Consider the following 25,096-nt stretch of genomic DNA (forward strand, 5'->3'; position numbering starts at 1 on the left):
TTCCTTAAAGTATCCGAAGCACCGACGGCTTTCCTTAGGCACCCTCCCGCGTGTATCAGCACGCGGAAGGCGCCTGAAAACGGTGTTCCGTAGTATGTGTAACGAGGCGAGAGGAAGACGAACCAGCCTACGAGGTGAGAAAGGAGGTAAATACGCTACCACACGACGGGAGGACACGGGGAGACGACGATGAATCAGGGGAACAAGGGGCAAAATACGCGGCTATAGAACGGAGATAAGAGGAAGAAGGATGGAGGCGAGCGTGTATAAGAGGTTAGAAGTTAAGCCAACAAGGACCGTGGAGGAGAGGAACGCCCGAAGAAGAAAGGAGACGATAGACGGGGAGAGTTTACGGCAACAACAACAGCAACCGCAGCGTGACAGCAGCTCGGTTATCGGAAACCGACGGTGACGTCCGTTCTGGCGCAGAAACAACGCCCGGGAAACATTTCTCCCGCGTCTCACCTGTGGCGGGGAACGCGTAGACGACCCGCCCCAACAGTTTCAGCTTGTGCCCGCCGCGGTATTTCGCGTGTATCAAGGCGTTTAACAGGCACCGAAACCTACCGCGTGTTTCCTGACAGAACGATCGCTTCCGTCATGGTGTAGGGGAGAACAGGGTAAAATAGCGGATGTTATTTGGTCGCTTCTATTGTTAATAAATACATGCCGACTTTCGTTGTCACGCTATCTTTGCATATATCAATCGGTAATATAACACCTCTTGCCCATCACAGAAAAAATCGCGAAAAAGGATTTGTTTATAATTTTCAGTATTAGAAAATGAATTTTTCATACAACATGTTTTATAATAGGGCAATTTTTGTAGATTAGAATAATCGAAGAACGACCTCGATAGGATAAATAGTTTCCGACATATAAATTTTTAAGTACACCACGGTTTCACGACGATGCAGCCTCTATTTCCACGGACGAAACTTCTAAAATGGGATTCGATTAGTAGACCCGTGGGTTTCTGGTAGTGTAGTACATCTGTAAATCTACATCATCGTGTTGCACAGCAAATTGCGCGCATCGAAACGATGAGCCCAGGTAAGCCTGTCAGAACAGTCACGGCCAACTTCCAGAGTAATTATTACTTGCACAAGCTTACGAGCCGCGGAACTTCCTGTTACCTCTGCCTCTTTAAACAGCGATTCCTCTTCTCGCAACACGTCCGAGCACATTGTGACTGGACAGGGCTTCGCAAGGCGCGCACAGACCGCGTGGGGAACGTGTTATTCCAATACAGCTGACTTCATCGTGAGATCCAACAACAGCGACGTACCAGATCCCGCGTAGCGAATTTGTTGGAATAATATTCCGTACAGAGGCGATTCGCACCCGGAAGCCTCAGTACGGATAACTGCGCTAGAACATTGGCTTGCCCGAGCTGAGAGGCCTCAGAGATGGGCAAATTCATTGTTGGATTCCGAGTCGCAGAATCGAGTGCAACACTTTTAAACAAATCTTGAAGAGGTTCAAGAGTTCCCAATAACGAATAAAAAATAACAAAAAATACTGCGCCATTTCTTTACCGATTAAACATGCAATTTCAAATTTTCATTAGAAAACAACGCTTCCACTCGAACGTGTAGACACTGGGCAAACAATTATTTAATCCCATTAACTGTTTCAGAGTCAGGGATAACGCTGTTACATACTGCTGTTTTTCACCATATATTATTCGAATGAAAAATTGCGCCCAACTCTGAGAGGCCGACAGTGCTGTCCTCGGTGCGCTTCCTTTCGCAGGCAAATTCCTCCGCAGCCTCTCTCGAACCCTTGTACACAATCCCTTCCCCCCTTGAGCCGAGAGGATGAAAAACGAAGAAAAAGAAAGGGGAGCGCGCGCGACGAGTAGTGCGTGGTAATGGACGCATAAACAGGAATGTTCGCGGCTTCTCACGACCGCTCCGTATTTACAATACACACCCTATGCTCCACCGTATCGAGGTGCTCCGGTATCATTAGAGGAGCCAGTCGAGACTCACGCCCCCATTGTCCGAGGGCGACTTTCTTCCCCCCCCCCGCCCTCTGGTTGACGCCGCAGATCCCCCCGTGCCTCTACTGAGAGACAATGCCGTGCGTGTATCGTGCATCATATTTCACGGTGATTCCTTTTTTGTGTCCGTACGTATCGGTCCCCAGGTCCCCACCCCCTCTGTTCACCGACGAAAATCTCCGTGTCCTGGACCACCGTGGTTAAAATGATTTCGCAGGCCTCCCGCGATGTGCCCCCCCACCCCGTTTTCGACCAGTTTATTCTTATCCGCTCTTTTCGTCCGCAGAAACGCCACGCTGGATGGATCGAACGAATTCCGCAGAGGATTGGAAAGTTACGCGAGGGGGCGGGAGAGGGATTTAATTGTTATTGCGCCCGCTGCGCTTTGCCGTCCGACTTTCTTCTTCTCTCGACTTGTGCCACGCCGCATGCAAGATCGGATCTTCGTGTTTCGTTAAATTGCCGTTGTTTTTTTTTCATTGGAAAGTTTAAAACCCCCGTAGGGAAATACACGGATAATTGCAATGCTTCGAGTGGTTCCAGGTGGACGTTACAATGTTGTTTCGAAATTTGGAAGACTTGCTAGATATAATAACTGCCCCTCCCGCGTTTATTATCGCTACTAGCTGGATTTCCGCGTAGTTGTGTCCCCCTCTGAATCTGGTGTTTTGCTGCAAGTCTTCCGCCTCTGTTCAGTGACCCTAACCCGTCACGATGAAATGTATATCTGTTGAAACGAGCGCTAAATCGCACGTCCTCGTTGTCTCCAGGGGATCATTATCGGATCGTTGCACCGACTAGAATTAATATTGTTCGACGAGCCGTGGCGAGGATTCGCGAAATCCCGGGAAACATCGTGCAAGCCGACGAAAATGATTATACTCCCTCGGGGGAGACAGCAGCGCTTTGACACCCGACAAAAGCGTCCGACGGAACTGGATACAATTTGTACCATGCAAACGAGCTGGGAGATCGTGCGCGTGTGTGTTCCGGCACGCTCGTATACAGGGTGTCCCAAAATAGCTTCGACTCCCGGAAATGAGGGGTTCCTGGAATGATTTGAACCAACTTTTTTCTTAGCAAAAATATTATCCCAGGCTTTGTTAACGAGATTTTTAGACGAAAAACGCCTACCTATCAGAGCGCGAGTCCGCCGGCCAAGTTACCGCGGTAGCGTTGGTTACCAATCGTAATGCGTAGCCAATGCTGCCGCGGAAGCTCGGCTATTTTGTGACACCCTATATACATACATAGAAACAGTTTTTGCGGGTGTACGTAGTGTAATATCGGACCTGAGAGAGCGTGGAGCGATTTCATAACCGAGGGTCGTATGTTCGACCCGTTACGACTTTCGATATCGCTGCTGGCAGTGCGTCACACACAGCAACCGATAAACAATGTCGGTCTTGTCTTCAATGGCGTAGGAATGCTAAAAACCGATCGATAAGAAGCATGCTCGCACGTGTGTGCTGGTTTTAATGCTGGCTAGAATTATTATCGGCTAGAATCGTCGAGAGTTGCGAGCAAAAGTAAAGGACACACCCGTGTGGCCTGCCCGCGGAGTCAAACAGTCTCAACGACTTCCACGAACGGCGACCAGCTTAGAGCGGTAGCTTTTTTTCCCCAGCTGCGGCTGTTGGACGAATGAAAATTGCCCCCCTCGTCCGTTTTGAGTAATTACGGGAGGCTGTGTGTGTTGCTGTCGGGGGCTGACTTTTTAATCGCGGAAACCGTTTCGGAGATCTTCCCCGGTGTCTGAAATCGAGACGAAGAAGAATCGAACCGCGCGGGAGAACCTGTTTGCGAATAATGATGTTTCAGAACCGCATCGATTCATCGACAACCGTTAAAACGCTATTGGAGATACGGGGATACGCGCTACTTAACAAGTGGCATTGAAGATAACATCGTTCTCGGAACGCAAAAGAGGATCCCCAGAGCCAGAACACTGCCGAGTAAACGGGAGAGAGAGAGAGAAAGAGAGAGAAGGTTAACTCGAATCGGAACGGTCGAACGATTTTACGGCGGCTGCGATCTCGCGCGCATGGTCTTTCTAGCGCCGCAAAGAATGGCGTGGAACACGTGTTTGCCGTTGCCGCGACCGGACAAGATTGCTCTGAAACGGCCGGCCAAGCCGCCCCTGTTGCAGCGCAGCACAAGTGCAATGCTTCATCGCTCGCGTGCACCCGAGAGACGCGTCCCTTTCTTAGGCGATGTGCATACCGAGGCACGCAGTCTAGCCTCTACCGTCGATAAATAACATAGAAAGTGCACTCCGCTCGAACGCGCAACCAGATTCCGTCTAATGAAGTACGATAACGACCGATTGCTCGTGATGTAAAATCCGTATTTTTCCTTCTTAATTTAATTAATCACATTTTCCCAAAATTTTCAAATTGAAATCTATAAGGTTACAAAAAGGTACAGATATTAAAAAAATCTAATTTTCACGTGCCAAATATTTATTAATAGTATTATCATTTAAAATTCGACTTTAAGGGCTATGAAACACTCTCAAGTGTTCATTAATTAATAAGTTTACCTTACACCTCTTCTCTATCTCGCATTCGCTGCTATGCACGCAGCTTTACACAGCCGCTCGCGAACGCATCGCGTGGAAAGCGAATACGCCGGTTTTTCTGATTTTGTTCGAACGCGTGTTTACACTTGTTCTCGGTGTGTGTGGGTTTCACGCACACGAGTGTATGACTACTTCAGAGGCAGCAGGCGGTCTGTCTCCCCTGTTCCCTCTTTTCGTCTCTGTCTCTCTCTTGCTCCCCCCTGCTTCCCCCTCCATTGGTCAGGGGCGTAATGATTAATTAAGCTTTCCGAGAAAACGCAACAAGTGAAACGTTATTAGTGCTTAGTGGCACAGTTTACTCGCGAACCAACGTCACAACCATCTCTCCGCTGTCCTGCCTTTCCTTTCTCTCGTTCTGTCTTTCTTCGCTCCCTTATCTGCTTCCTACTCCCCGTCAGAGAGACGCATCCGCGGTGCAGTTTTAATAATTACCGCGGCAAAACGGACTGGCGCCTGCACACGCTCTACCTAGTGATGCATGCACGCGATTCGCGCCGTGGAAAATCGAGAACTCGTGAAATCTACGACGTCGATTAACCGATCCCGCGGTGGCTTGGATGATCGAGAACATATGCTGTCGGGCCATCCGTATCACGTAAATTCACGCTGTAAGAAGCCGAGCAACAGCTCCGAGGAAAAGGATGCGCGCTCGCGGATTTTCATCGCTACCTGGAACACTTCAATTCTGTCGCTGTAAATCGTCCAGGGGGAATTCTTCGCCAGGCACTCTGGAACCCTTGATCGCGTTTCTAAGAATCTTTGGCTTGTGGTCGATTGCTGGGAATTATTAATTTTGTGTATATTAGAATAGGGAACGCTGGGGTTGGATGTAACAGGGGTAGGTTGCAATAGGTCTTAAAACTTTTTAAATAAAAGAGACAGCGCTATGATACAACCAATAAATCATGATAATTATTAATTATAATAAGAAGGTGATATCATTAAGAAAACAATGTTTTGTTGTGCTAATTAAGAAGAATTTGTTGTATCGAGCCAATTAAAGAAAAAACTATAATGTTATGTTGATTCTTTGTAGTTATTAGCTAATTTTAATAATCGTGCACAACTCTGCTTACTAACCCCAAAGTGAGGAAAAGATAACAATTCCGGCTCGGTCAATTTTCACGATGATAAAATTTTTTCACTATTAATGTAAAAATATTTCATCGCTATGGAACTAATCTTGGATCTCCAACCTACCCGTATAAATTAACATTAAACCCCTAGTTAAAGTGTAGACGTTTTAATTTCATGAAAACCAAAAACCGTTACTTTCAACCCCGGTCTCTCTTAGCTACGATGAATTGTCCAGAGAGTCTCGGCTATAAATGTTTTTGCATCGTCACATACAGCTCGCGCGGGCGATGTTAGTCATCCATGGAGGATTATCACATTCTTGAAATGTCTAACCCGGCGAAAGAGACACCAGCTGAATGATAGATATTTCGCCCGATAACGGGGATAATTGGTTCGGTTCAACGGTCGCCCGGACCGGCGCGGCGGCTCGGTGAAAACCCCGGCGAGATTGACAACGCGCGATAACAAATTGCATTCCATTACGTCCGATTAATTAAGGCGTCTTCTTGTAATCTCTGTTTCAGATCGATCCTAGCTTTGACAATGCTCACCGCGGCCACCGTCTCCGGTACCCACGTGCCCGACAAATATCCGATCGAGGTGAGTTTCCCCGTCCTGGCTTGAAACGAAGATAGCAATCGCTGGCACGATCTTCGAATTAATTCTACTTTGCTGAAAGCATTAGCCTGCGCCGGTTAATATTCTGCTACGCGTTGTACCAAATCTTCCTTCACGTTTTAGTCCTGTCCTCCCACACTCAGTGAGTTCGATCGTATCGCTTCGTTGCTCGTTGGCTCACATTGACTCACATTCCGGAGACCAACGATTGGATTATTCATCGGTACTGTTTTATCTACAAGGTGTTTGGAGAACTAGCTGTCCCCTTGTCACGGTCCCGGCATCCTGATAAATATGCTTTGTCACAAGAAAAGAAAGCTTTCACGACGTTCGGAAAGTGTCGAGGTGCACCCCGGGTCCCCGACATCGATACACGCGAAAAGTATCGGCTTTCTGCACGGGATATGTTCATTAAGCCTGGTAGCCTCGTCGGATTTTCAGAGTAATTTGATACATAACTCGTTGCCGGTTAACTTACGGCCGTAATAACGTTATCGCGGGCGAGATCTCGTCCATTAAGATATTTTACCGTGAACGTACGGCCCGGCCCCCGGTGCATATTAATTTAATCCACTTACAGGAATTAATAAGCTATTACGCGAACGTTATTCTTGGGTGGCACGCGGCGGATAATTAATTGACACTGGAGAAGCTTCCTAAATTACATGCCGAGCAGGCCTCTGGAACCTCAAGGCCGAGCCCAGCGAACGATCAATGCGAAACGCAAACAAACTCCGCGTGCCTGCCGGTCTTGCGACTCCGTAACCGCGCGCTCGCGCTTCTATTACGCTTAAATGGACCGTTTGTTGTGCAAAATATTGCGATATCGTCTCTGACCTCGGACGATCGCCCTCGGAGTCGTGAAAACACACACAGCGTGCTCGTCGTTAACAGCCGAGCATAACGTGCATGTTTATGCGTTGCGTAGTTTACCATCTTAACGAACCACGTCGTGTACACGATAACTGTACACGAACGATTTCTCAATCCCTGGACCCTGATAAATTATTCGAGGTTCCTGTATTTTTTTCTTAAATGAAACCACAGATCGCAACCGGTTTCGTCGACGGGCACAAAGTATCGATAGTCTCGCGACAACCTGTTGAACATCCCGCTTCCAACCGGAATAACGGCGTTTAACGTTGATAGAATTTGCATTGTTCAAACGATTGTTCGGATTTGACGGAACGGTCAGATCACGTCGAATCAGGCAGCGGTTTTTATTGCTCACACGTAATTCAACGAGAGAGATATAGTATAAATTCAGACTGATCGTGATCTGACCGTACCTTTGACCACTAGTGTAAATCTGGCTTAATTGGTTACCTTGCTTTTAACAGCTCGTTCCGCTAACAAGCAGTGCAACTTTCTAGTGATGGTATTCCTACGGTCACTAATCTATCGTTCGACGTATTCACGATAAATTTACGATTAGATCCCTTTTTTATTTGCCACTGCTTGTTGGTAAATTAATCGGAGCACGTTGGAGGATGAAGTGATAGTGGTATGTGTGGTTTTGAATTATTTCACACTAATTTGTAACACACTTAAACTTCAATATAAACGTAACAGAATGGGATGGGATTATATCTGCAGCGGTACGACGCTGATTCGAGCGTGATCGTCCTCGGGTGGCTCAGAAATTTTACATGTAGATATGTATATCTGCGTTACGGAACGAATAAACAGATTCCGTTCGTCGATCGTGACGAACGTAATCGTGATCACGTTGAAATTAGTTTGCGTGCAACTTAATACTGTCTGCGGTTGCGGAACCGTTTTCTTCGATTAATTACGGGAACGATTGACAAGCCGCGATATCGCGTCGCGTGGTGATCTAATTGGAGCTCCCCATCACGAAAGTACCCGATATTAATTATCGAACAAACAGTTTGTATCCGGGCGATATCGAGCCGGTAGAGTCTATCTCTCCTGTAATTAACGCGGCCGGATTACGGCGCGAGGGCCGGCCATTTGATTATCGTCAGACGAGAGGGCAATTTCGTTCACCGCCCCCCTCCCCTTTGATTGATTAATCCGACGAGCTCCAAAGGAACTTCTAATGAAATTAATTATGGGCACGGGGGCGGTGCGTGATTACGTAATGTCTCGAATTCCTCCCGTAACGACGATGAATAACGTACTCGGCACCGTAATGTGTCTTCGCAGTCGATACCTTTCACGAGCGATACGAAACTGCACCGTGAATCGCACGGTTTCTGTCGGGCAACTTCGACGAAGAACTCCGGGGTGACTGGAAGACGACACGTTATTATTACACCTTTCCAGGTGTATCATATGCTGCGGGAGAAGACACAGTTCGGACTGGGCCGAGATAATCGCATTAGGGGAACCTGGGGGCCCTGGAGTCCCTGGAGCGAGTGTTCGAGGAGCTGCGGCACGGGTATCCAATCTCAGTCCCGCGAGTGTGTGCCGTACCAGTAAGTAAAACACAAATTTACACCGTTGATAGGGTAAGATTAATATGACCACACTGGTCGGATCTCTGAAGTATCCCATAATCATTTCTGCGCTGAAGAACATTTCTTTAATAAAAATATTTGTTACGTTCTGATACTTTAACCTCTTGATTACGGTGAGGCCAAACTTCGGCTAAAACCCGTTAGTACCGAAATCGGTATTAGATGCTTTACACTATACGTTTGATCACACGTATGTTAAAACAAAATTACAATTGAAAACGTTTAACATTTTAATATATTTTCGTTCCAAAAATTTCAATAATATGATATGAGTAAATATATAAATTATCTAATTATACATATATGAATGAGCTACTATAGTGGCGTGTACCGTTCAAAATGACATCGAAGAAAGCTACTATATTGGCGAACCGTAGCTAAGAGGTGAAAGATATCGAAAGTGGTATTCACTGCCTCGCATAGGCACCCACGGAAAATACAGAAATTACTCTATTCCCGAATGGAATAAGAAGTAAGGAATCGTGAGAGTAATTGTCCTAATCCATAGCTCGATGAGCAAAATCGAGTAATTCACCATCCGATTCCGTTGATAATCACACGTTCCGGGATACCGTTAACATCTCCCCCCTCGATCAAAGGCCACCAGCAACCGTTTCTTCGATCTGACCAAACGGTCCCGAACACCTACAAGCGAAAGGGTATAGGTACGTTCCAACAAAGAACTCGAATGTTAGACAAACTCACGGTTGCCATATTATATCTTCCTGAACGTCTCCCGATCGATCGTATGTCTCGAACTCTTCTCAGACCCGTTTTCTGGCACCTGCCGTGTACGCAGGGCAGGGAACTGCCGCGCATTCGGGCGAAATTGCGGATCGGTAGCGGCGGGATGATTACACGCTTGCACGTCGACGACTCGCGGCGAACGGCTACTCAACGGCCCCGAAACGTGTTATCGTCGCTGACATTTACACCTTTGTAACGCTACCTGTGCGGTTACGTTGGCCTCCACGCAACGATTTATCGATGGACCACGAAGCTCGGCCGTGTCGACGATAAAATAGATTGAGACCCGTGTGTACCGTTACCGGGCATTTTTTTACCCGTCAACGGAATAATAAACGAACGTCTTCTCGCGCCCTTTCACTTCGCGTTCAACAACCGAACGAACGCTGAGCATTTGTACGCCTGTATACGTACGCGTATTTTGTCGAACGACCATATCCGAATTCCGCCACGAATTCCACGAAAGGATCGAATAGTTCACCTCAGTGGTAATAGTCGCGGATAGGTCCGCCACGGTCTGATCAATTCCTGGACGAACTACTCGACGCGGCGCGGTTATAACGAGTATTGCTACCGGTGGAAGTCTAGAAATCATGGTTTTCAACTTGCATTTCACGTACACGTACGTTAGAATGTGTAATTTTAAGTACACGGGTACATGTGTATTGTTTCACATACATTTACATACACGTGTATTTAGTTACCTGTGCGTTAATGCAGTCTTATTTTAATTCATGTAATTTTTAGAACATTGATATTAATTTGTGGATCGTGACTATGGTTTCACGAGTTTCGAGGCTGTTACAAATATAAATTAGAATATGAATTTTCTGTTTTGATACCAGCAAGCTAATATATTTACGTTTTCTGGTTGTAATTGACTTCTTTTGGAGGTAACTATATTCCCAGCAGCTGAAAAGCATCTTTCCAAGGCAACTGACATTGCTGGTATGTTTAAATATTTCATTACGAGTTCGGAAATTGTCGGATAATTAGTTTTCAGGTTTCTGTTTGTATCTATTTTAAAATTTAAGACGAGAGAATTCTAAGAAGTAAGAGGAATCGAAATTAAGATACGTTAATACACGTGTATTGACACATATGTGAAATACTACATGTGTATACTTAAAATCACACGTACCGATGTACAGGTTTATTTAAATACACGTGAAGTAAGGATCCCTAGGTGGAACCCATCGACAGGGGATCGAGATCTATCGAGCCGGGCGAAGTAGGCGCTGCTAATGCGAGCCGATTTGTTCCAGGAGACTTTTAAGGAAGAGGAGCATTATCCCGGGGAACGGGACGAACAGCAACTCGCGGCCTATTTGCATCGGCACATACAAGCGATACCACACGTGCAACACGCAGGTAAATCAATCGACGGAAAGAGGGGGGGGGACGTGCTGCAAGAGTTAATGTTTTACGCCTTTGTATCCTGTCCGACCGCGTGATAGATTAACGTTTATGCTTCGTTAGGCGACGGCCCCGTGGAACTTCTTTTTTTTTTCCTCTTCGAATCGTCGCGCGATGTATAATTAGTGGATACGTTATTCTCTCCGTGGAAACGAAACGAAGTAACGTGTACACGTCTCTCGTTTCTGCAACGTCTGAATATTCAGGAATAAACGCACGATACGGAAGAGGATACATCCTGTCTACCTAAAACCAGTCGAATCCTCGCCTGATCACGGTATATGAATTTTACATGCTCCCATGAAACTTCCATGAACCGTTGCAAAGAAGGGGCCCTCTTGCAGCGACCAGAAACTTGCATTTACGCAGGCCGGATTCATGTGCATCCGTCACGATAAAACCGGCTAAAATGCATCGGGGTGATGTGTATCGAGGGAGGGGGGGGGGGAATCGGGCAAAGGTTTCCTTTTTCGTCGGTGCGTCACGAGTCGCGAACAAATCATCGCGAAGGCCAATTACGGATCCGCACGATGGCTATTTATACGGCTGGCTCGCGAGTTCGCGGGGTTGTTTAAAATTCATAAGAATAATCACTACCTACGGAGCCGAGGACTCGCTCGTAATAGACGGCTTTTGCCCTCCACGGACGTTCTCGCTGGTAGTAATTAGACCTTCATAAACGCGAAGTCATCGTAGGATATCGGCTTGTCTCGCGGAAGCAATACATCTAGATCGGTATTGATGCGTTATGGTGGTAATCGTACGCTTTATCGAGGAGCTGAACAAATGGAATCGCTTTGAAACACGTGCGTTGGAATTATATCGCCCTCGAATGGGATCGAAAAGTAAGTACAGGGTGGATCACGAAACGTGATCAGATTAGATTATTTTACAGCTGGCTCTTCGATTGAACATTTTTCTGGATGCTTAATCTTCGATACAGACGTCATAAATAGAATTAAATAGTCGTTTTTTTAACCTTTTACGCGAGTGTATTGCAGCTGATGAACACCATTTTGAACATCGTTTTAACCCGCTCATTTCATTTTTTTTGGAATCTTGTATGAACATTTTTTTTAGTCCACATTTCGAGGTCCACCCTGTACAGTTCAGGTACACATTCGAGCGATTGTGTTCGGATCTACCGGAAACGAACATTTACTTTCTGTAACCTGCATTCACTTTAAAAACAGACGAACACGTACCGTTTCCATTTAATTGTTTCTCTTTGAGTTTTTCCACTAAAGTGCATTTCCGCGATTAAAAGATTCCGTGAATGTTCTTCCCCGTGACGCCTTGATCGAGCGCAATTTTCGCCCGGGGAACGGTGGTTCGCAAACACGGAAGCACTATTCACAGTTTTACTGGTCCGTAATTAATCTTCCACCCGGAAATTACCAGGGGTAACGATTCTCCGCGTACGAGAGTCGGTATCCCGTGTTGTACCGGTGTTTGTTCGAGCCAGCCTCCCGAAACCACTGAAATTCATTACGGACGCGCGAAATTCGCTACGTAAATGTAAATACTATCCTACCTTCCGGTAGTCCGAGATGCCGCCGAAGCCATGAGTAAACATCGCGAAAAATGCAATCGTGATATCATGCACGAATCGGGACGACGGCACGATAGGGGGTTTACAGGCGTAACCGGCATTTCCCAGCGATCTACCTTCATTACCAACGGAGTTTAATTAAGCCCGTTACTTGCGACAGAAATGTCCGAACTTCCCGGAGGATTTGCGGGCGGAACAATGCGCCAAGTATAACGGAAGAAACTACAAGGGGGAGAGCTACGATTGGGTTCCGTTCGTGGACGGTGAGTTAAAGCCACTCGAATAGTTCCCTGTGCTCCCAGTTTCGTCGACAACCCGACATTCAAGCTCGACGTTGTAATTGCCCGTTGCGCGCGTCCCGAAATCGTTCGTTCTTTTGAAAATCCCTTGATAATTATATCACGGAGCTGAAGTCCCGCGAAATGGCCCGATCTCGTCTTCAGCCTCGAAAGCTTAAAAGTTCCAAATTAGCTTTTGAAGATCGTTCCATTAATTCGGTCCATTGAGTATTATTTCAATTTTACTTTCAATTTACCCCACGAACGTAAATTTTCCATTTCTGTTGCATAAACTTCTTCCTGTTCTCCGTCAGTGTATGTGTGCCTATTTCTGATGTTCTTTAACCGTAATTACTTGTTGTTCGTCCCAGCACCGAACTCTTGCGCGCTCAATTGCCGTGCCGTCGGCGAGCGTTTTTACGCAACGCTTGAACCGGCAGTAATGGACGGCACACCCTGCGACGCTCCGAATCTTCGTGGGCATAATGCCGGAATTTCTATGGAACGCGCAGACCGGTGGCTCTGTGTCGCTGGACAATGCAAGGTACGAATTTAACCGATCCGTCGTGTTCCTCCACAGTTGGGGCGGAAATTAATCGTGATTCCTACCCGATACGATCGACGAAATTGGTCCCTCCGATACTCCGTTTTCCTCCCTTTTATATACGTATCCTTTTTTTTATATTACACCTTATCCAATCGCAACACCGCACGATGAACAATTCTCTTTTGTTACACCTTGATTCCCCACTCTTTTTCTCATGTTCCTCTCGTTTGTTCGCCGATTGTACCGATCGATGATACAATCTTCAGATCCCCATCGATCGATGCGACATTGTAATTGTGACATTGTGTTTTCGCAAATAATTCAGTAAACACAGCACTCCGAATCCTCGAAGTGAACGTCGGTTTGAAATGCTTTTTCCAGCCGGTAGGTTGCGACGGCGTGGTCGGCTCAGGCGTGACGACGGACGCTTGTGGTGTCTGTGGTGGTCAGGGTAAAGGTTGTAGACTGTACGAGGGTATTTTTATGGAGCCAATCCTGCCGAGGGGTCATCAACCGGTGACCACCGTTCCGAAGGGAGCCATGTCCCTCAACATCTCCGAACTTCGATTCAGCAGCAACTTCTTAGGTAGGGGACCACCGATCCATAGAGAGGAGAGAGAACACACACGATGAACGTTTCTTCTAACGATTCGATCCGATCTATTTCAGCGTTGAGAGACAGCAACGGTAGTTACATCCTGAACGGTCCGTTCGCTTACAGTTCAAGCGGCACTTATAAAGTGGCTGGCACGACATTAACATACCAGAGGGGTGACAGAAGCCGCGTGGAGTGCATCTTAGCAACGGGGCCGTTGAACGATTCTTTGCATTTGGAGGTACGTGTCCATAAAGAAGCCTCTGATATCTGACCCCTTTGAGAATTTATTGGATCGACGACGGTATGTTTCTTTTTTTCTTGTTCCAACATCGAGAGTCTCTGCTCACTTTCACGACCCCATTGTCCATTTCGCGCCACATCGAGGAACGATACTCTACCGTACATACAATACATATTTCCGAACTTGTTCCACCAGATTCTGGCGCAGGAAATGAACCCCGGAGTGCTTTACAAGTACATGTTGCCGTTAAAGGAAACGCCAAACGGGAGGCCGAAGATAGCGCCGCCCCTCTTTGTGACAGGTAAACGCGTACCTCGTCCGTTCGACGCTTAATCGAATGCATTTTTCAAGCTGTTCGACCGATGATTGTCTTCGGTTATACTCTGGTGGTAGGGCCCTTACGGTTACGTAAGCGGTTACGCCTGGCAGCGGTTTATAGCCGAGTCATGACTCACATGTAAATGGGGGAAAAACGCGCGAACCACACCGAGAGCGATTTGTTACTTTCTCCGTCTTTGTTGCAGGATCGATCGATCGTGGCAACGAAATACCTGATTCGGATGCTCGCGTCGCTCTGACGATACCCGCGACCAGAATGTAAATATCCTTCGAACTTATATATATATATACATATATATATATATATGTATATATACAGCTTGTCTTCCCGTAGAGATTAATACTGTCGAGTTAGATTCGCAGACCATGCTTGTTGTTCGGAGAAATGAAAAAAGAAAAGAAAAAAAAAATGAAAAAGTGTTATTACAAGAGGCACGAGATTCGTCTTCGTAAAACCTACCACGGTTTTCCAGATCCGATCAGAGAGCCGATTTATCACCGACGAATCACGAGCAGAATCGGCCACGGCCGCGTGACAGATCACGGAAGGAAGAGATGAAGCGTCAGCCGACCACCGTGATGGCCGGTGATCAGCCAAAGTCGAAGGCCAAGAAGAGGAAACGAACGAAGTTCGCGTGGAAGGTGTTCGAATTGACCCCGTGCACCAAGGAATGCGGAGGAGGTACGCGAACACGCCTTTATGCCTCTCGAACGTAACACCTCTGATCTTTCAGTGTGACGGCTTTTACACGTTGTTCCACGTAATCTTCTAACACCTGGATATTCTTTCCGAGCATCTTCGTACTCTGTACAGTCGGAAAACTATCGACGAGATTTCCGTTTTATTCGAGGATCTCTTAATGCCTCCCACTTATCCGCGATCCGACGCCATAATGTCCCACACACACGAGCATGACCTCGATTTTTCGGACACGGTAATTAATCGAGTAATTAGAAGAAGGAAAAAAAACCACGTAGACAATTGAAACTTGCGTTCTAGGAGCAGACGGGTGTAATCGAGTGTCGTGCGTGGGAAGTCGGTCGAGACGCGCCGTTGTTCGTTTCGGTATTATCGCCGGGTTCGGAGGTCCGTGAGATCACGAAGCTCGATTCTCTGTGGCCGCCAGTCACGGAAGTTCCGTCCAATTCACGAAATTTATTAGCAGGAAGCCCCACATCCGCGTTCGTCCAACGTTATTATTATTTTCCATCGGCCGTTTCCATTCCGAAACGTCGGCATGTTTACACACGAAGCGTGTTCTGCGGCCGGGACCCGCGAATAGGACCGCCGAGATTTCTTTTTATTTAGATTGACAGCTCATACGGGCGAATAGAGATAATACCGTCTCGGCTGTCAGTGGCTCCTTAATTCCTTATTCTTGACGACAATGACACTACGATCCATTGGCATTTGTTTTATAAGTTGTTACATTGGTCCCGAGTCTCCCCCATTGTTATTATAAATGAAACTGTATCGTGAATAAGCACCGAATTTGTTTAATCTCGGCAAATTCTTCTCTCCCCCCATCAGGTATCAGAACCGCGATTTTCAAGTGCATCCGCGAGGCCAATCAGATGCTCGTGAACGAAAAGCGTTGCCGTAACGTGGGAAAGCCCGAGCAGCCACCCCCGTTGCGTTGCAACGACCATCCCTGCCCGGCCAGGTAATTCCCTTCCTAATGATTTGGTACGTTATTCGCTGAAACCGATCGTGCCACGAATTAACTAACGCAGGGGGGTTGGGGCACAAATGGTGATTTAGATGGAGGGCGGCGGAACCGTGGAGCGAGTGCTCGGTCAGCTGCGGCTCCGGCGGTACCAGGACACGAAAATTGGAGTGCGTACAGGAGCTGAACGCGAACCTGACGATGCGAGTAGCAGCCGGTGCGTGCGTACAACCGCCCGATCTGAGAACCGTGGAACCATGTACTAAACAACCGGCTTGCACGACTGGCCCGGAATTAAGGCACATGCACTCGCAGCACGACACACCCAGATGGGACGTCGGTGCTTGGGGTCCGGTAAGTGGACGTCTTTTCTTTTTTTACCAAATATTAATAGTAGTCGTAGAGTGTGTTGTCGACGTTTCCTCCCGTTCTCGTGCGAACGGTTTCAAGATTCCATTTCACTCAAGGAAGACGCGTCTTCTTCAGAACTATGTAGATATTATGTTTTTTCTCCCTCTGATCCCCCACAGTGCTCGACAACGTGTGGACCGGGAGTACGGAATCGGACGGTCACGTGTATTACGTCGGGGAAGTCCTGTCCGTTGTCGGACAAGCCGGAATCCGAAAAGACTTGCGAATCTGTGTTGTGTATGCAGAACGGCGCGGAGCAACAACAGGCGCCCTGGCTGTACTCCGACTGGTCGTCCAAGGTGAAATGAATTACACATCGCTAAGACCAGAAAGACTTGTTCGTTTTTGGTTCTTTTCTTCTTGGAGTTTTTACCGTCACTTTTTATCCAACGTTACAGTGCTCCGCGGAGTGCGGCAGGGGAGTGGAAACTAGACAAGTGGCGTGCGCCGACGGCAGCGAGCTGTTTTGCAATCCCAAAGAAAGACCGGAAACGGAGAGGCCGTGTTTCGACGGAGGAGCGAACTGCGACACCGCCAAGTGGTTCACCGGTCCCTGGACACTGGTTGGTAGCGTTGGATAACTTTTTTTTAAATAAATTCACTTTCATTGGTTCAATTCGAACGATACCTATTCGTCCTGCACCGGGTACGGGTCACTCCACGTCAAACCGAAATTGAAGGTACTAAAAGAGTCTGTTCATCATTTTCAGTATTGAAAAATCAATTTTTCATATAACACAAAAAATAGTTATAGTAGGGCAATCCTTCTAGATCACAATAATCGAAGAACGAACTCGATACGATAAATAGTTTCCGCGATATAAATTTCTAAGTACGTCGTGTTTTCACGAAAACAGGCAAAAATCGTAAAATTCGACCGCCTATATTTTTTAAACAAATTCGAGAACAGAAAATCGATGACTTAAACCGTCCATAATTTCACTTGGACTACGTTATATGTATTTCATCTTGAACAAAATCCCTGACATCGACCACCAAAAGAGGTCGATTTGAACGACGAATGAACGTCTCGCGGACGAATATGGTTTTCCAGTGTTCCGTGTCGTGCGGCGTGGGTGTCCAGTATCGGGATGTCCTTTGCGTCGCAAGGACGAGCAACGAATTCGTCGTGTTGTCGGCGAACAACTGCACCGGCGTCTCGAGACCGGCGAACGAGCAGTCGTGCAGAGCGTCCCCGTGTACACCGGAATGGTTCACCTCGGACTGGTCGAAGGTAAATCGCGGCGGGCAAATTTACGATCCTACCGCGATGGAGTTTCTTCTTTTCCAGCGGCATCGTGTAAATACCGAAAACCACTTTCAGTGTTCGGCGACGTGCGGCACTGGCGTGCAAACCAGACTGGTTCGTTGTATCCACGAGGGTGTCGGTAACACGATGTGTACAGAGGCGACAAGACCGACCGAGAGACAACAATGCAGCCTCGAATCGTGCAAGAAGGATCTCACGGCGCCGAGCAAACCACCGAAAAGTAAGCTCGTGAACGGTTTCAGTCGGGTCGAGAATATTCGGACCACTAAATTATTTACGAATATTAAATGCTTTTAGATGTCAGGTTATTTAACGAATATCAAATGATTTTCAGAAGCCTACGAGACGTCCCAATGCGTCGACAAATACACAAACTGCGAGCTGGTCGTGAAGACTGGTCTGTGTCGGATACAGTACTACAAGAGGTTACGTACATACCACACAGAGCCGTTTTGTTTGTGTTCGATTGAACTCTCTCGTAGCTCCCCCTTTAGAAAATGTAACACGATCGTCGACTAGAACGTAGGAAGCCGAGTACCCAAGACTGTTACTAAGAGACGACCGTTGTATTATGTGTAACGTTATTTAACACGATCGACTATCTCAATACCGCATAGATTTATATTACATCGATCGTATTGCTCCCTCGCGATCGGACAGCGATAGATTATTTATGCTACTTCGAGAAACGTTCCGTCGGGGAACAACGGGACGCGCAGTAGACTGAAAAGAATTCGAGAACCTAGAGGAATTAACTAGTCGTCGGGAGTCTCAGAAAAGAAAAGAAACGAGTGTTTAGGTTCGCCCAGGTTCACAAGCGAGAGCATGCAACCCATTTGTGCACCGAACGATACGTATTGTGCGGCATGTGTATGCACCTGTGTGTTACGTATGTCGATATGTCGCATCTCTCTGTGTGACGACCGTGTGTGAACACAGCTGGCAGGGGCGTAATTTTGCCAATGGATCGGTACACGATCACGTCATCGACCTTGTCCCCGTATTCCAAATCGAAATGAAACCATTCACGCAAACGAGCCAGAGAGGTACGTATATTCATCGGATTCCCGCGGTGCCTCCCAAGTCGAGTAGTACCGACGACGACTCCGAAGCGAAATGGTCCCTGATGGTCAATAAAGATATCGGAAGTAGAAAGTTCCTATCGAATTTATTTCTTTTTTTTTTCCAAAATCCTTGCGATAACCGTGAATCCCAGGGCGGTCTTCTCCTCGACTATCGCCGATAAACATGTCCAGGTCGACGCGAGAAACGAAGGATTATATCATTGTTACGCCCCTGGATAAGTTGCGATCCATTTGCATGCACGTTCCCCCCCGCGAAAACCTGTACGCCCCGTGTACCTATACATATATGTATACATAAGTAAGCAAGCCCGTGACGCGACGAGCGTGCGTGGACTAGCGATGGGATCGATCCGTGATCAGTTATAGGGTACAAACAAATTGGGAATAGATTATACTTACGGTGATGGAATCGAAATCTACCGAAAGCTATGAGATTTCTTAGTTTCGTCGTTGTTGGTGGTACAACCAAATGAACTGAACGCACAAGATCATTTCGAGGCTCTACCATCGCTGCATAGGATCTTGAATCTTTCATTCGATGAATCATTCTTGATTATTTCAAATATTTGTGTTCCTTAAATGGAAAGATAAATATTCATGATACAGACTGATATATCAAGGAAACCATGCAAGTATTTGGAGTATCGTTTGGTTCTGTTACTTTTGTAAATGAAAGGTATCGGTCCCATCGCTGCCGCGGATGCGGGAAACGGAACGGGGCTCGAGCGGAACGAGCGAGCACACAGTCTGTGGAGTCCGCACGAGCAAAAAGAAAAAGCAAAAAAAAAAGTACGTCGATCGATACGGCTGCATGTACTCTCGAGTGTACTTCGATAGGTAGGCTGTATTAGTTGCAAAACGTTATTTATCGTCCGTGCGCCCCGTATCGGCGAGCCGGACGATGGATGCGAGCCGCGGGCAATTTCCGTTATCGAGTATTTAATTAACATATCGAGTCGAGCAGATCCAGTGATTTTAATTTACGAGTCCGAGTTATTAACGAATTCATTCCCGCGGCGCGGGACGCTACTTACCACACCGCCAGAAAATACACCAGCTTGACGCTCCGTTGCGAAAAGAAAATTCTAACTCTGTCTCGATTCGATTGTAAACGAAAGAGAGAAGAAGAGAAAGAAAGTCTATCGAATTGAAATCGTTCGTGTATCCATCTCATCTCTATACGTGGCCCATGTCAACCGATCAGCCAATTTCTTTATTCAGCGAAAATAGCGAGAGTAGCGATAACGATAATTATAGTTAATGGTGTCGAAACAAATATACATATTGTCTCTGTAGAGAAAGCATAAGAATCACTGGTAAAAATCGTAACGTACATTTAGAAAGAAATCTTCAATACGTCTAGCGGAAGTCGCCTACGAGGTGTTTGACGTTTTATCAATTAGCGCTGCCGGTCGTCCGTGAAGATCTTTACGAAATGTATATGTGGACGTCGATTAACTTTAGGTAGATTACGCTCTAACTGCTAATGGTAACCTCGTCAAAATTGCGCGGGCAATCAATCCTCGGTGTCAATTAAAATCGCATTCCGGTTTGCCTTCTCCGATCTTCATGGAAGTTATACGGCCACCGGTGCCCTACTCCGATCTACTTTGTGTCCCTCGAAAAGCCATTTCGTATTTCTGTTTCACGATTACCGTTCTCGTTTTCAATAAATTTTTTCCGTTCTCCTTTCTATCGTTTCTTTACTTTACACGGACTGTGTTTTTTCCATCAGGTAAGTGTCGATTCTTGAATTATTTTAGTGGATGCAACGATTTCCTTTACCGTAGCTTTACGTTCTCCTTTCAATTCGTTACGATTATATTTCTTTTGTTTAGCGTTTAATTAGATTTCATTTTTCGTCCACGCAGAAAGTAGTTTCCAATATTTCAGAATGTTCCATTTTAATCTGTGAAAGATTACCGATTCGTACGAGTACGACCAATCGAAGGTTCTTGGCATGTCCTTACTGCGTCCATCATTTTCTAGATTTTTCCTTGCAGAGCTCCAATGACTTTCCCGATCTCCTTCGATCTCCATACGTACCGATTGTTCGATTCAACACATCTCCATGGTTGAGAACGGTCCACAGATTGAAATGGTACACCTTGTATATTGCCGCATGCATCTAAAGTGTTCCTCGAACCTACGACCATTACCGATTTAGCGATCGAACGCACCTAATTACACGGTTAAACGTTGGCAATTGCTTTTCTGTCGATTGGGGAAGGAATTGCTCAACCCGAACGTCACCGTTCACGGTGAACCTATGTACCTACAACTGTATTATGTACCGGCAATTATTCGAGTATTAATATTTATGGCTGTGACGTGCACCATGAACCGTAAATGTATCCACGTGTCTCGGCGAAGGGCATCCCTCCCTCGATGTACCTATTATTTAAATGGGCGACTAGTTACTGGCTCGTGTCCCAGGGATAGGAAAGTAGCGAACTTACGACACCAGAAAAGGGTTCGAGGTATTTCACGATCAGGGTATGCATATATTTCGAAGAGATACGAACAATATCCTCAAATGAAAGTCGTTTCCAGTATCCGAACCTGTAGACAAATAGTGTATCGCCACTCTACGAGCACCGTCCCCACACTTCATTTTTCACCCCCTCTCGAACAATATGTATATGATATATTTTTTTATCGATTTCACCGACCAGATTTTCGAGAGGCTTTCACGGCCTGGCGTCATGCGGTTATTACTAAACAGCGAATTTTATGCAATCATCGCGCGCACACGATTGTTCAACGAAGCTGGTTCCAATACCGGTCAAACGTTGATGATCAACGGTCACGACAGTAATAACTGAATTTCACCGTCCGTAAGCACACTTACAATTTGTGAAAGTAAACGTAGCAATCTTGACCCGTGTGTCTTCTCCACTTTAAATACTTTGCATCTAGTTTCACGACATTATGTGAATAAAAGTCTGTCTATTATATTATCATATTCGCTCGGGACACACGCTAACGTGCTCGCCAGCGAATGTGACCTCGTCAAAGACTGTGATACAATCGTAGTCTCTTGCAGGAGTGAAGTACAACGAACAGTAATTAATGATAAATCCTCGATGAAAGGACCGGTGCGTGGTCTAAGCGCGGTCCTTGATCGTGAATGTGTAATTTAGGGTAATGAAAAAGCTGTCTAGAACGTGGGAAATATCGACAGAACTAGCCCCGGTTTATTGTAGAATCGTTTCACGAGGGGATAGTTACGCGAAGACTTCCCCGTTTCAAAGGTTTCGAGCGTGTTTCTGATCTAGAATGTATAAAGTAACATTGGAGAGTACAGACTGATCGAAAGGGCTCAATATTGTACACCAAAAATCGATGTTACGTGTTTAGAATGCATGTAATATAACATATATCAAATAATCAAAAACAGATGTACTTTAAAACACCTGACTTGCTCAAAAGTAAAACATTTCCAAAACCGAATTGAAAGAATATTGTTGTCGAGCTTATACTTTCTTAAAGAATATCATTGATAATCGTTCGTATGCAGACAAGACTTTGTGCATTTGCTCAATGTGAGAATATAAACCTAAGGATTCGATATACTGAAGCAGAATCGTAAACGTGCAGTGAAATTGATAATTTAATGGATAGATGTTCTGTATAAATGATTCTGAGTTCTGAACAATGGCAATCGTCGCCGTATTAAAGATAAAAGTTTATTATAAATCTACCGTAACATACAACATATAAATATGTGCATGTATATAAAAAGAGTTATAAAACAATATATATACATATATGTGTAATGTACATATACGATTATTAATGTATATTATACTACAAAAGTACTGATGTTAGTCATTATTTTCTGACATTTATTCGTCGTTTGTATGTGAAGCACATAAAGATGTCTGGTACATTGTAAAACATACGTTATCACAATTAATTGCTGTTGCTCATGGATACACCCTGTCCAGTCCACCTCTCTTTCAGCTCTACCTTCAGTCCTAGGTCCCTCAATGCCGCTTTCATGTCACTTTCGAGCTTAGGACCGTGTTGCTTGAGTGCAGTCCTCAAAACATCCTCTATACCATACGCAATAAACTCTTGGCACTCTGCTTTGTTTCTTACAGACATGTTTCTGATGGCCCAAGCAGCTTGTTTCAAGACATTCACGCTCTTAGAGTAAGCTTTCATCGCGTCTATGATGACAAGCGCCGCTCCGCAATCGTAAAACACACCAGCGTTTGAGGGACATTTCAATGTTAATGCGGAAATGCATGCAAGTCCAGCTGAGACTACACACTCAGAGTCCTATGGTATAATCAATGTTTAAACGCTATCTATAATCGCCAGAGTATCGATCAGGCGGCACACTTACTTTCATTCTACTGATGGCAGAAACAATTAGCGGGGCACAGCCTGAAATAACAATGTGAGACTTCACAGCGTCGTTACCAGCTAAAGCTTTTAGCAACTTCAAAGCCTGCCAATTTAATTTTTCTGAATCCGGATAGTCGACCATAACGTCTATTACAAATTTCAGACCTCCTGCGTCTTCCACTTCCTGGCAAAATTCGTTTCTCACGATTAAGGCAGCTAAAGTTATCATTACGTCTCCCACAACCCCTTTATCTTTTTTAAACCCTACGCGCAAGAAATGTGTTCATTAGAAGACTATACAGGTCCTTTTTTGTGCATATAATATTGTAAAAGACTATGTACTTGACATTAATCCAGTCAAAACACTAAGAGCCCCTCTTGCTATAACACTTGCATGTTCATGAGCTTTTCCATACTCGTGCCTTATATCATCATCTAATACCAACGCTCTAATTACAGCACACGCATCTCTTAATTCAGACCCAGATGCATCTTCCCTCATCAATATTTTCTTAAGCTTATTGAAAATGTCTGCATTAAAAATACTTTGTCTATTAAATTCGTGCTTTATACAGCATTCTCTGATCCAGTGCAAAAGGTATTGTAATGTCGAAATATCTGTACATCTGTCTAAAATGCTGATTAATCAAGTTATATACTACACAAGCAAACAGTTACTTTTTATATTAATTATAATTATCAATAGTTCCTTACTGTATTTGCAAGGCGACTCCCTCATCGTTTAATAGGTCTGGGTTACCAGTCATTAATGAGGTCATTGTTTTTAATGCTGATCTTATTACCGTGTTATTATTAGGAAAACTTTTCATTAACTTTATTAAAGTTTTATATGCCCCCTTATTCCCTGCATACATTCTATGTGCAACATCTTTGTCTAATTCATTCCTTAATTTATCTAATGTTTGGGAAACATTTTCATAACTCTTATCCTGTATGGCTACATTAAGTTGATTTACGTAACCTGCTATTAAATCATTGCCATCAGTTAGCATTAAATCTTTCATGATGTTGCTCAAGTCTACACCCTATAAAAATAGAGCTGATAAAAACAACCATGGCACAGAAGATACTTACGTAATGCGATCTAGATTATTTGAATTCTGATATTCTGCCCTACTACAAATGTAAACGAAAGGTAACTAACATATTATGTCACTGTTTTTTATTTGTTATAAATTATTGCTTATAAAATAAAATTATTTAATTTACACATAACATACAACAAATATTAATCTTATTATTGGAAGAAGATCATTTCTCTCCAAAAAATATGACCAGTCTTATAAATAGCAAAAGGTGTCTGTCATGACAGCAGATTCATAACTTGTCAAAACGGAATTTCAAAAATGTTTGCACATTAAATAAAGCGAAAAAGGATAAAATAATGTTTCAAACAAACAAGCTATATAGCTCAATCCGTCAATAACAATACACGAAGTTTTACTTTTCTTTGATCTTTAAGTTAGAATAACAGAGATAAACAAATTGGAGTACCTGAGCTTCGAATTGTTTTACAGCATCTTCTATAGCTTCCTCAGGTGTCATGGAGAATTGTTCGATATTTTCATTGACAACTTCATCGTAGGTTTCCTGACTAATTACACGGACCATGATAACGCTGTTTCTCTGTTCACCGTGTCCTGAATTTCTATATTAGGAAATGTATGTTGTCTCGCGAGAGCACAGCGACGCGTGCCTCATCCACGTGAGAACAAAAAGACAAATGTCAATGTGATCCATGATCACGTCCGGCAATACACCTATCGAGCTACGTAGGAGTTGGCGGGGATAAATCTAGGGACCC

The 25,096-nt window shown here is 45.1% G+C and overlaps 2 protein-coding genes across 2 annotated transcripts; one reads left to right on the top strand and one right to left on the bottom strand.

Annotated features, from left to right (window-relative positions):
- Window positions 1–250: 250 nt before the first annotated feature.
- LOC107190894 (thrombospondin type-1 domain-containing protein 4-like) lies at window positions 251–18,349 on the top strand. Its single transcript, XM_015579781.1, has 18 exons — window positions 251–408; window positions 6,188–6,263; window positions 8,571–8,722; window positions 10,777–10,882; window positions 12,640–12,742; window positions 13,129–13,301; window positions 13,686–13,890; window positions 13,974–14,140; window positions 14,339–14,444; window positions 14,668–14,740; window positions 14,956–15,164; window positions 16,014–16,146; window positions 16,245–16,503; window positions 16,680–16,859; window positions 16,959–17,123; window positions 17,615–17,794; window positions 17,885–18,050; window positions 18,165–18,349. The coding sequence occupies exons 1-18, from the start codon at window positions 251–253 to the stop codon at window positions 18,347–18,349; spliced, it is 2,796 nt and encodes a 931-aa protein (XP_015435267.1).
- A 4,398-nt stretch (window positions 18,350–22,747) lies between these two features.
- LOC107190971 (armadillo repeat-containing protein 6 homolog) lies at window positions 22,748–24,916 on the bottom strand. The gene is made up of 5 exons (XM_015579890.1): window positions 24,787–24,916; window positions 23,986–24,317; window positions 23,614–23,909; window positions 23,270–23,535; window positions 22,748–23,202 (listed from the first exon to the last, which is right to left on the bottom strand). Exons 1-5 carry the CDS (start codon window positions 24,901–24,903, stop codon window positions 22,831–22,833), a joined length of 1,383 nt encoding a protein of 460 aa, XP_015435376.1. The 5' UTR covers window positions 24,904–24,916; the 3' UTR covers window positions 22,748–22,830.
- Window positions 24,917–25,096: the final 180 nt, after the last annotated feature.

Source organism: Dufourea novaeangliae, unplaced genomic scaffold, assembly GCF_001272555.1.
Source record: "Dufourea novaeangliae isolate 0120121106 unplaced genomic scaffold, ASM127255v1 scaffold208, whole genome shotgun sequence".
Classification (NCBI taxonomy): domain Eukaryota; kingdom Metazoa; phylum Arthropoda; class Insecta; order Hymenoptera; family Halictidae; genus Dufourea; species Dufourea novaeangliae.

Bases quoted from the DNA above. Each gene is read 5' to 3' on its own strand.
- LOC107190894 (XM_015579781.1), top strand. From the start codon at position 251: ATGGAGGCGAGCGTGTATAAGAGGTTAGAAGTTAAGCCAACAAGGACC. The intron at 409-6,187 runs GTGACGTCCGTT...TCTCTGTTTCAG, and splicing joins TCGGTTATCGGAAACCGACG to ATCGATCCTAGCTTTGACAA. The intron at 8,723-10,776 runs GTAAGTAAAACA...GATTTGTTCCAG, and splicing joins CGCGAGTGTGTGCCGTACCA to GAGACTTTTAAGGAAGAGGA.
- LOC107190971 (XM_015579890.1), bottom strand. From the start codon at position 24,903: ATGGTCCGTGTAATTAGTCAGGAAACCTACGATGAAGTTGTCAATGAA. The intron at 24,318-24,786 runs GTACTCCAATTT...CTATTTTTATAG, and splicing joins TAAAACAATTCGAAGCTCAG to GGTGTAGACTTGAGCAACAT. The intron at 23,536-23,613 runs GTACATAGTCTT...TCTTGCGCGTAG, and splicing joins TTTGACTGGATTAATGTCAA to GGTTTAAAAAAGATAAAGGG.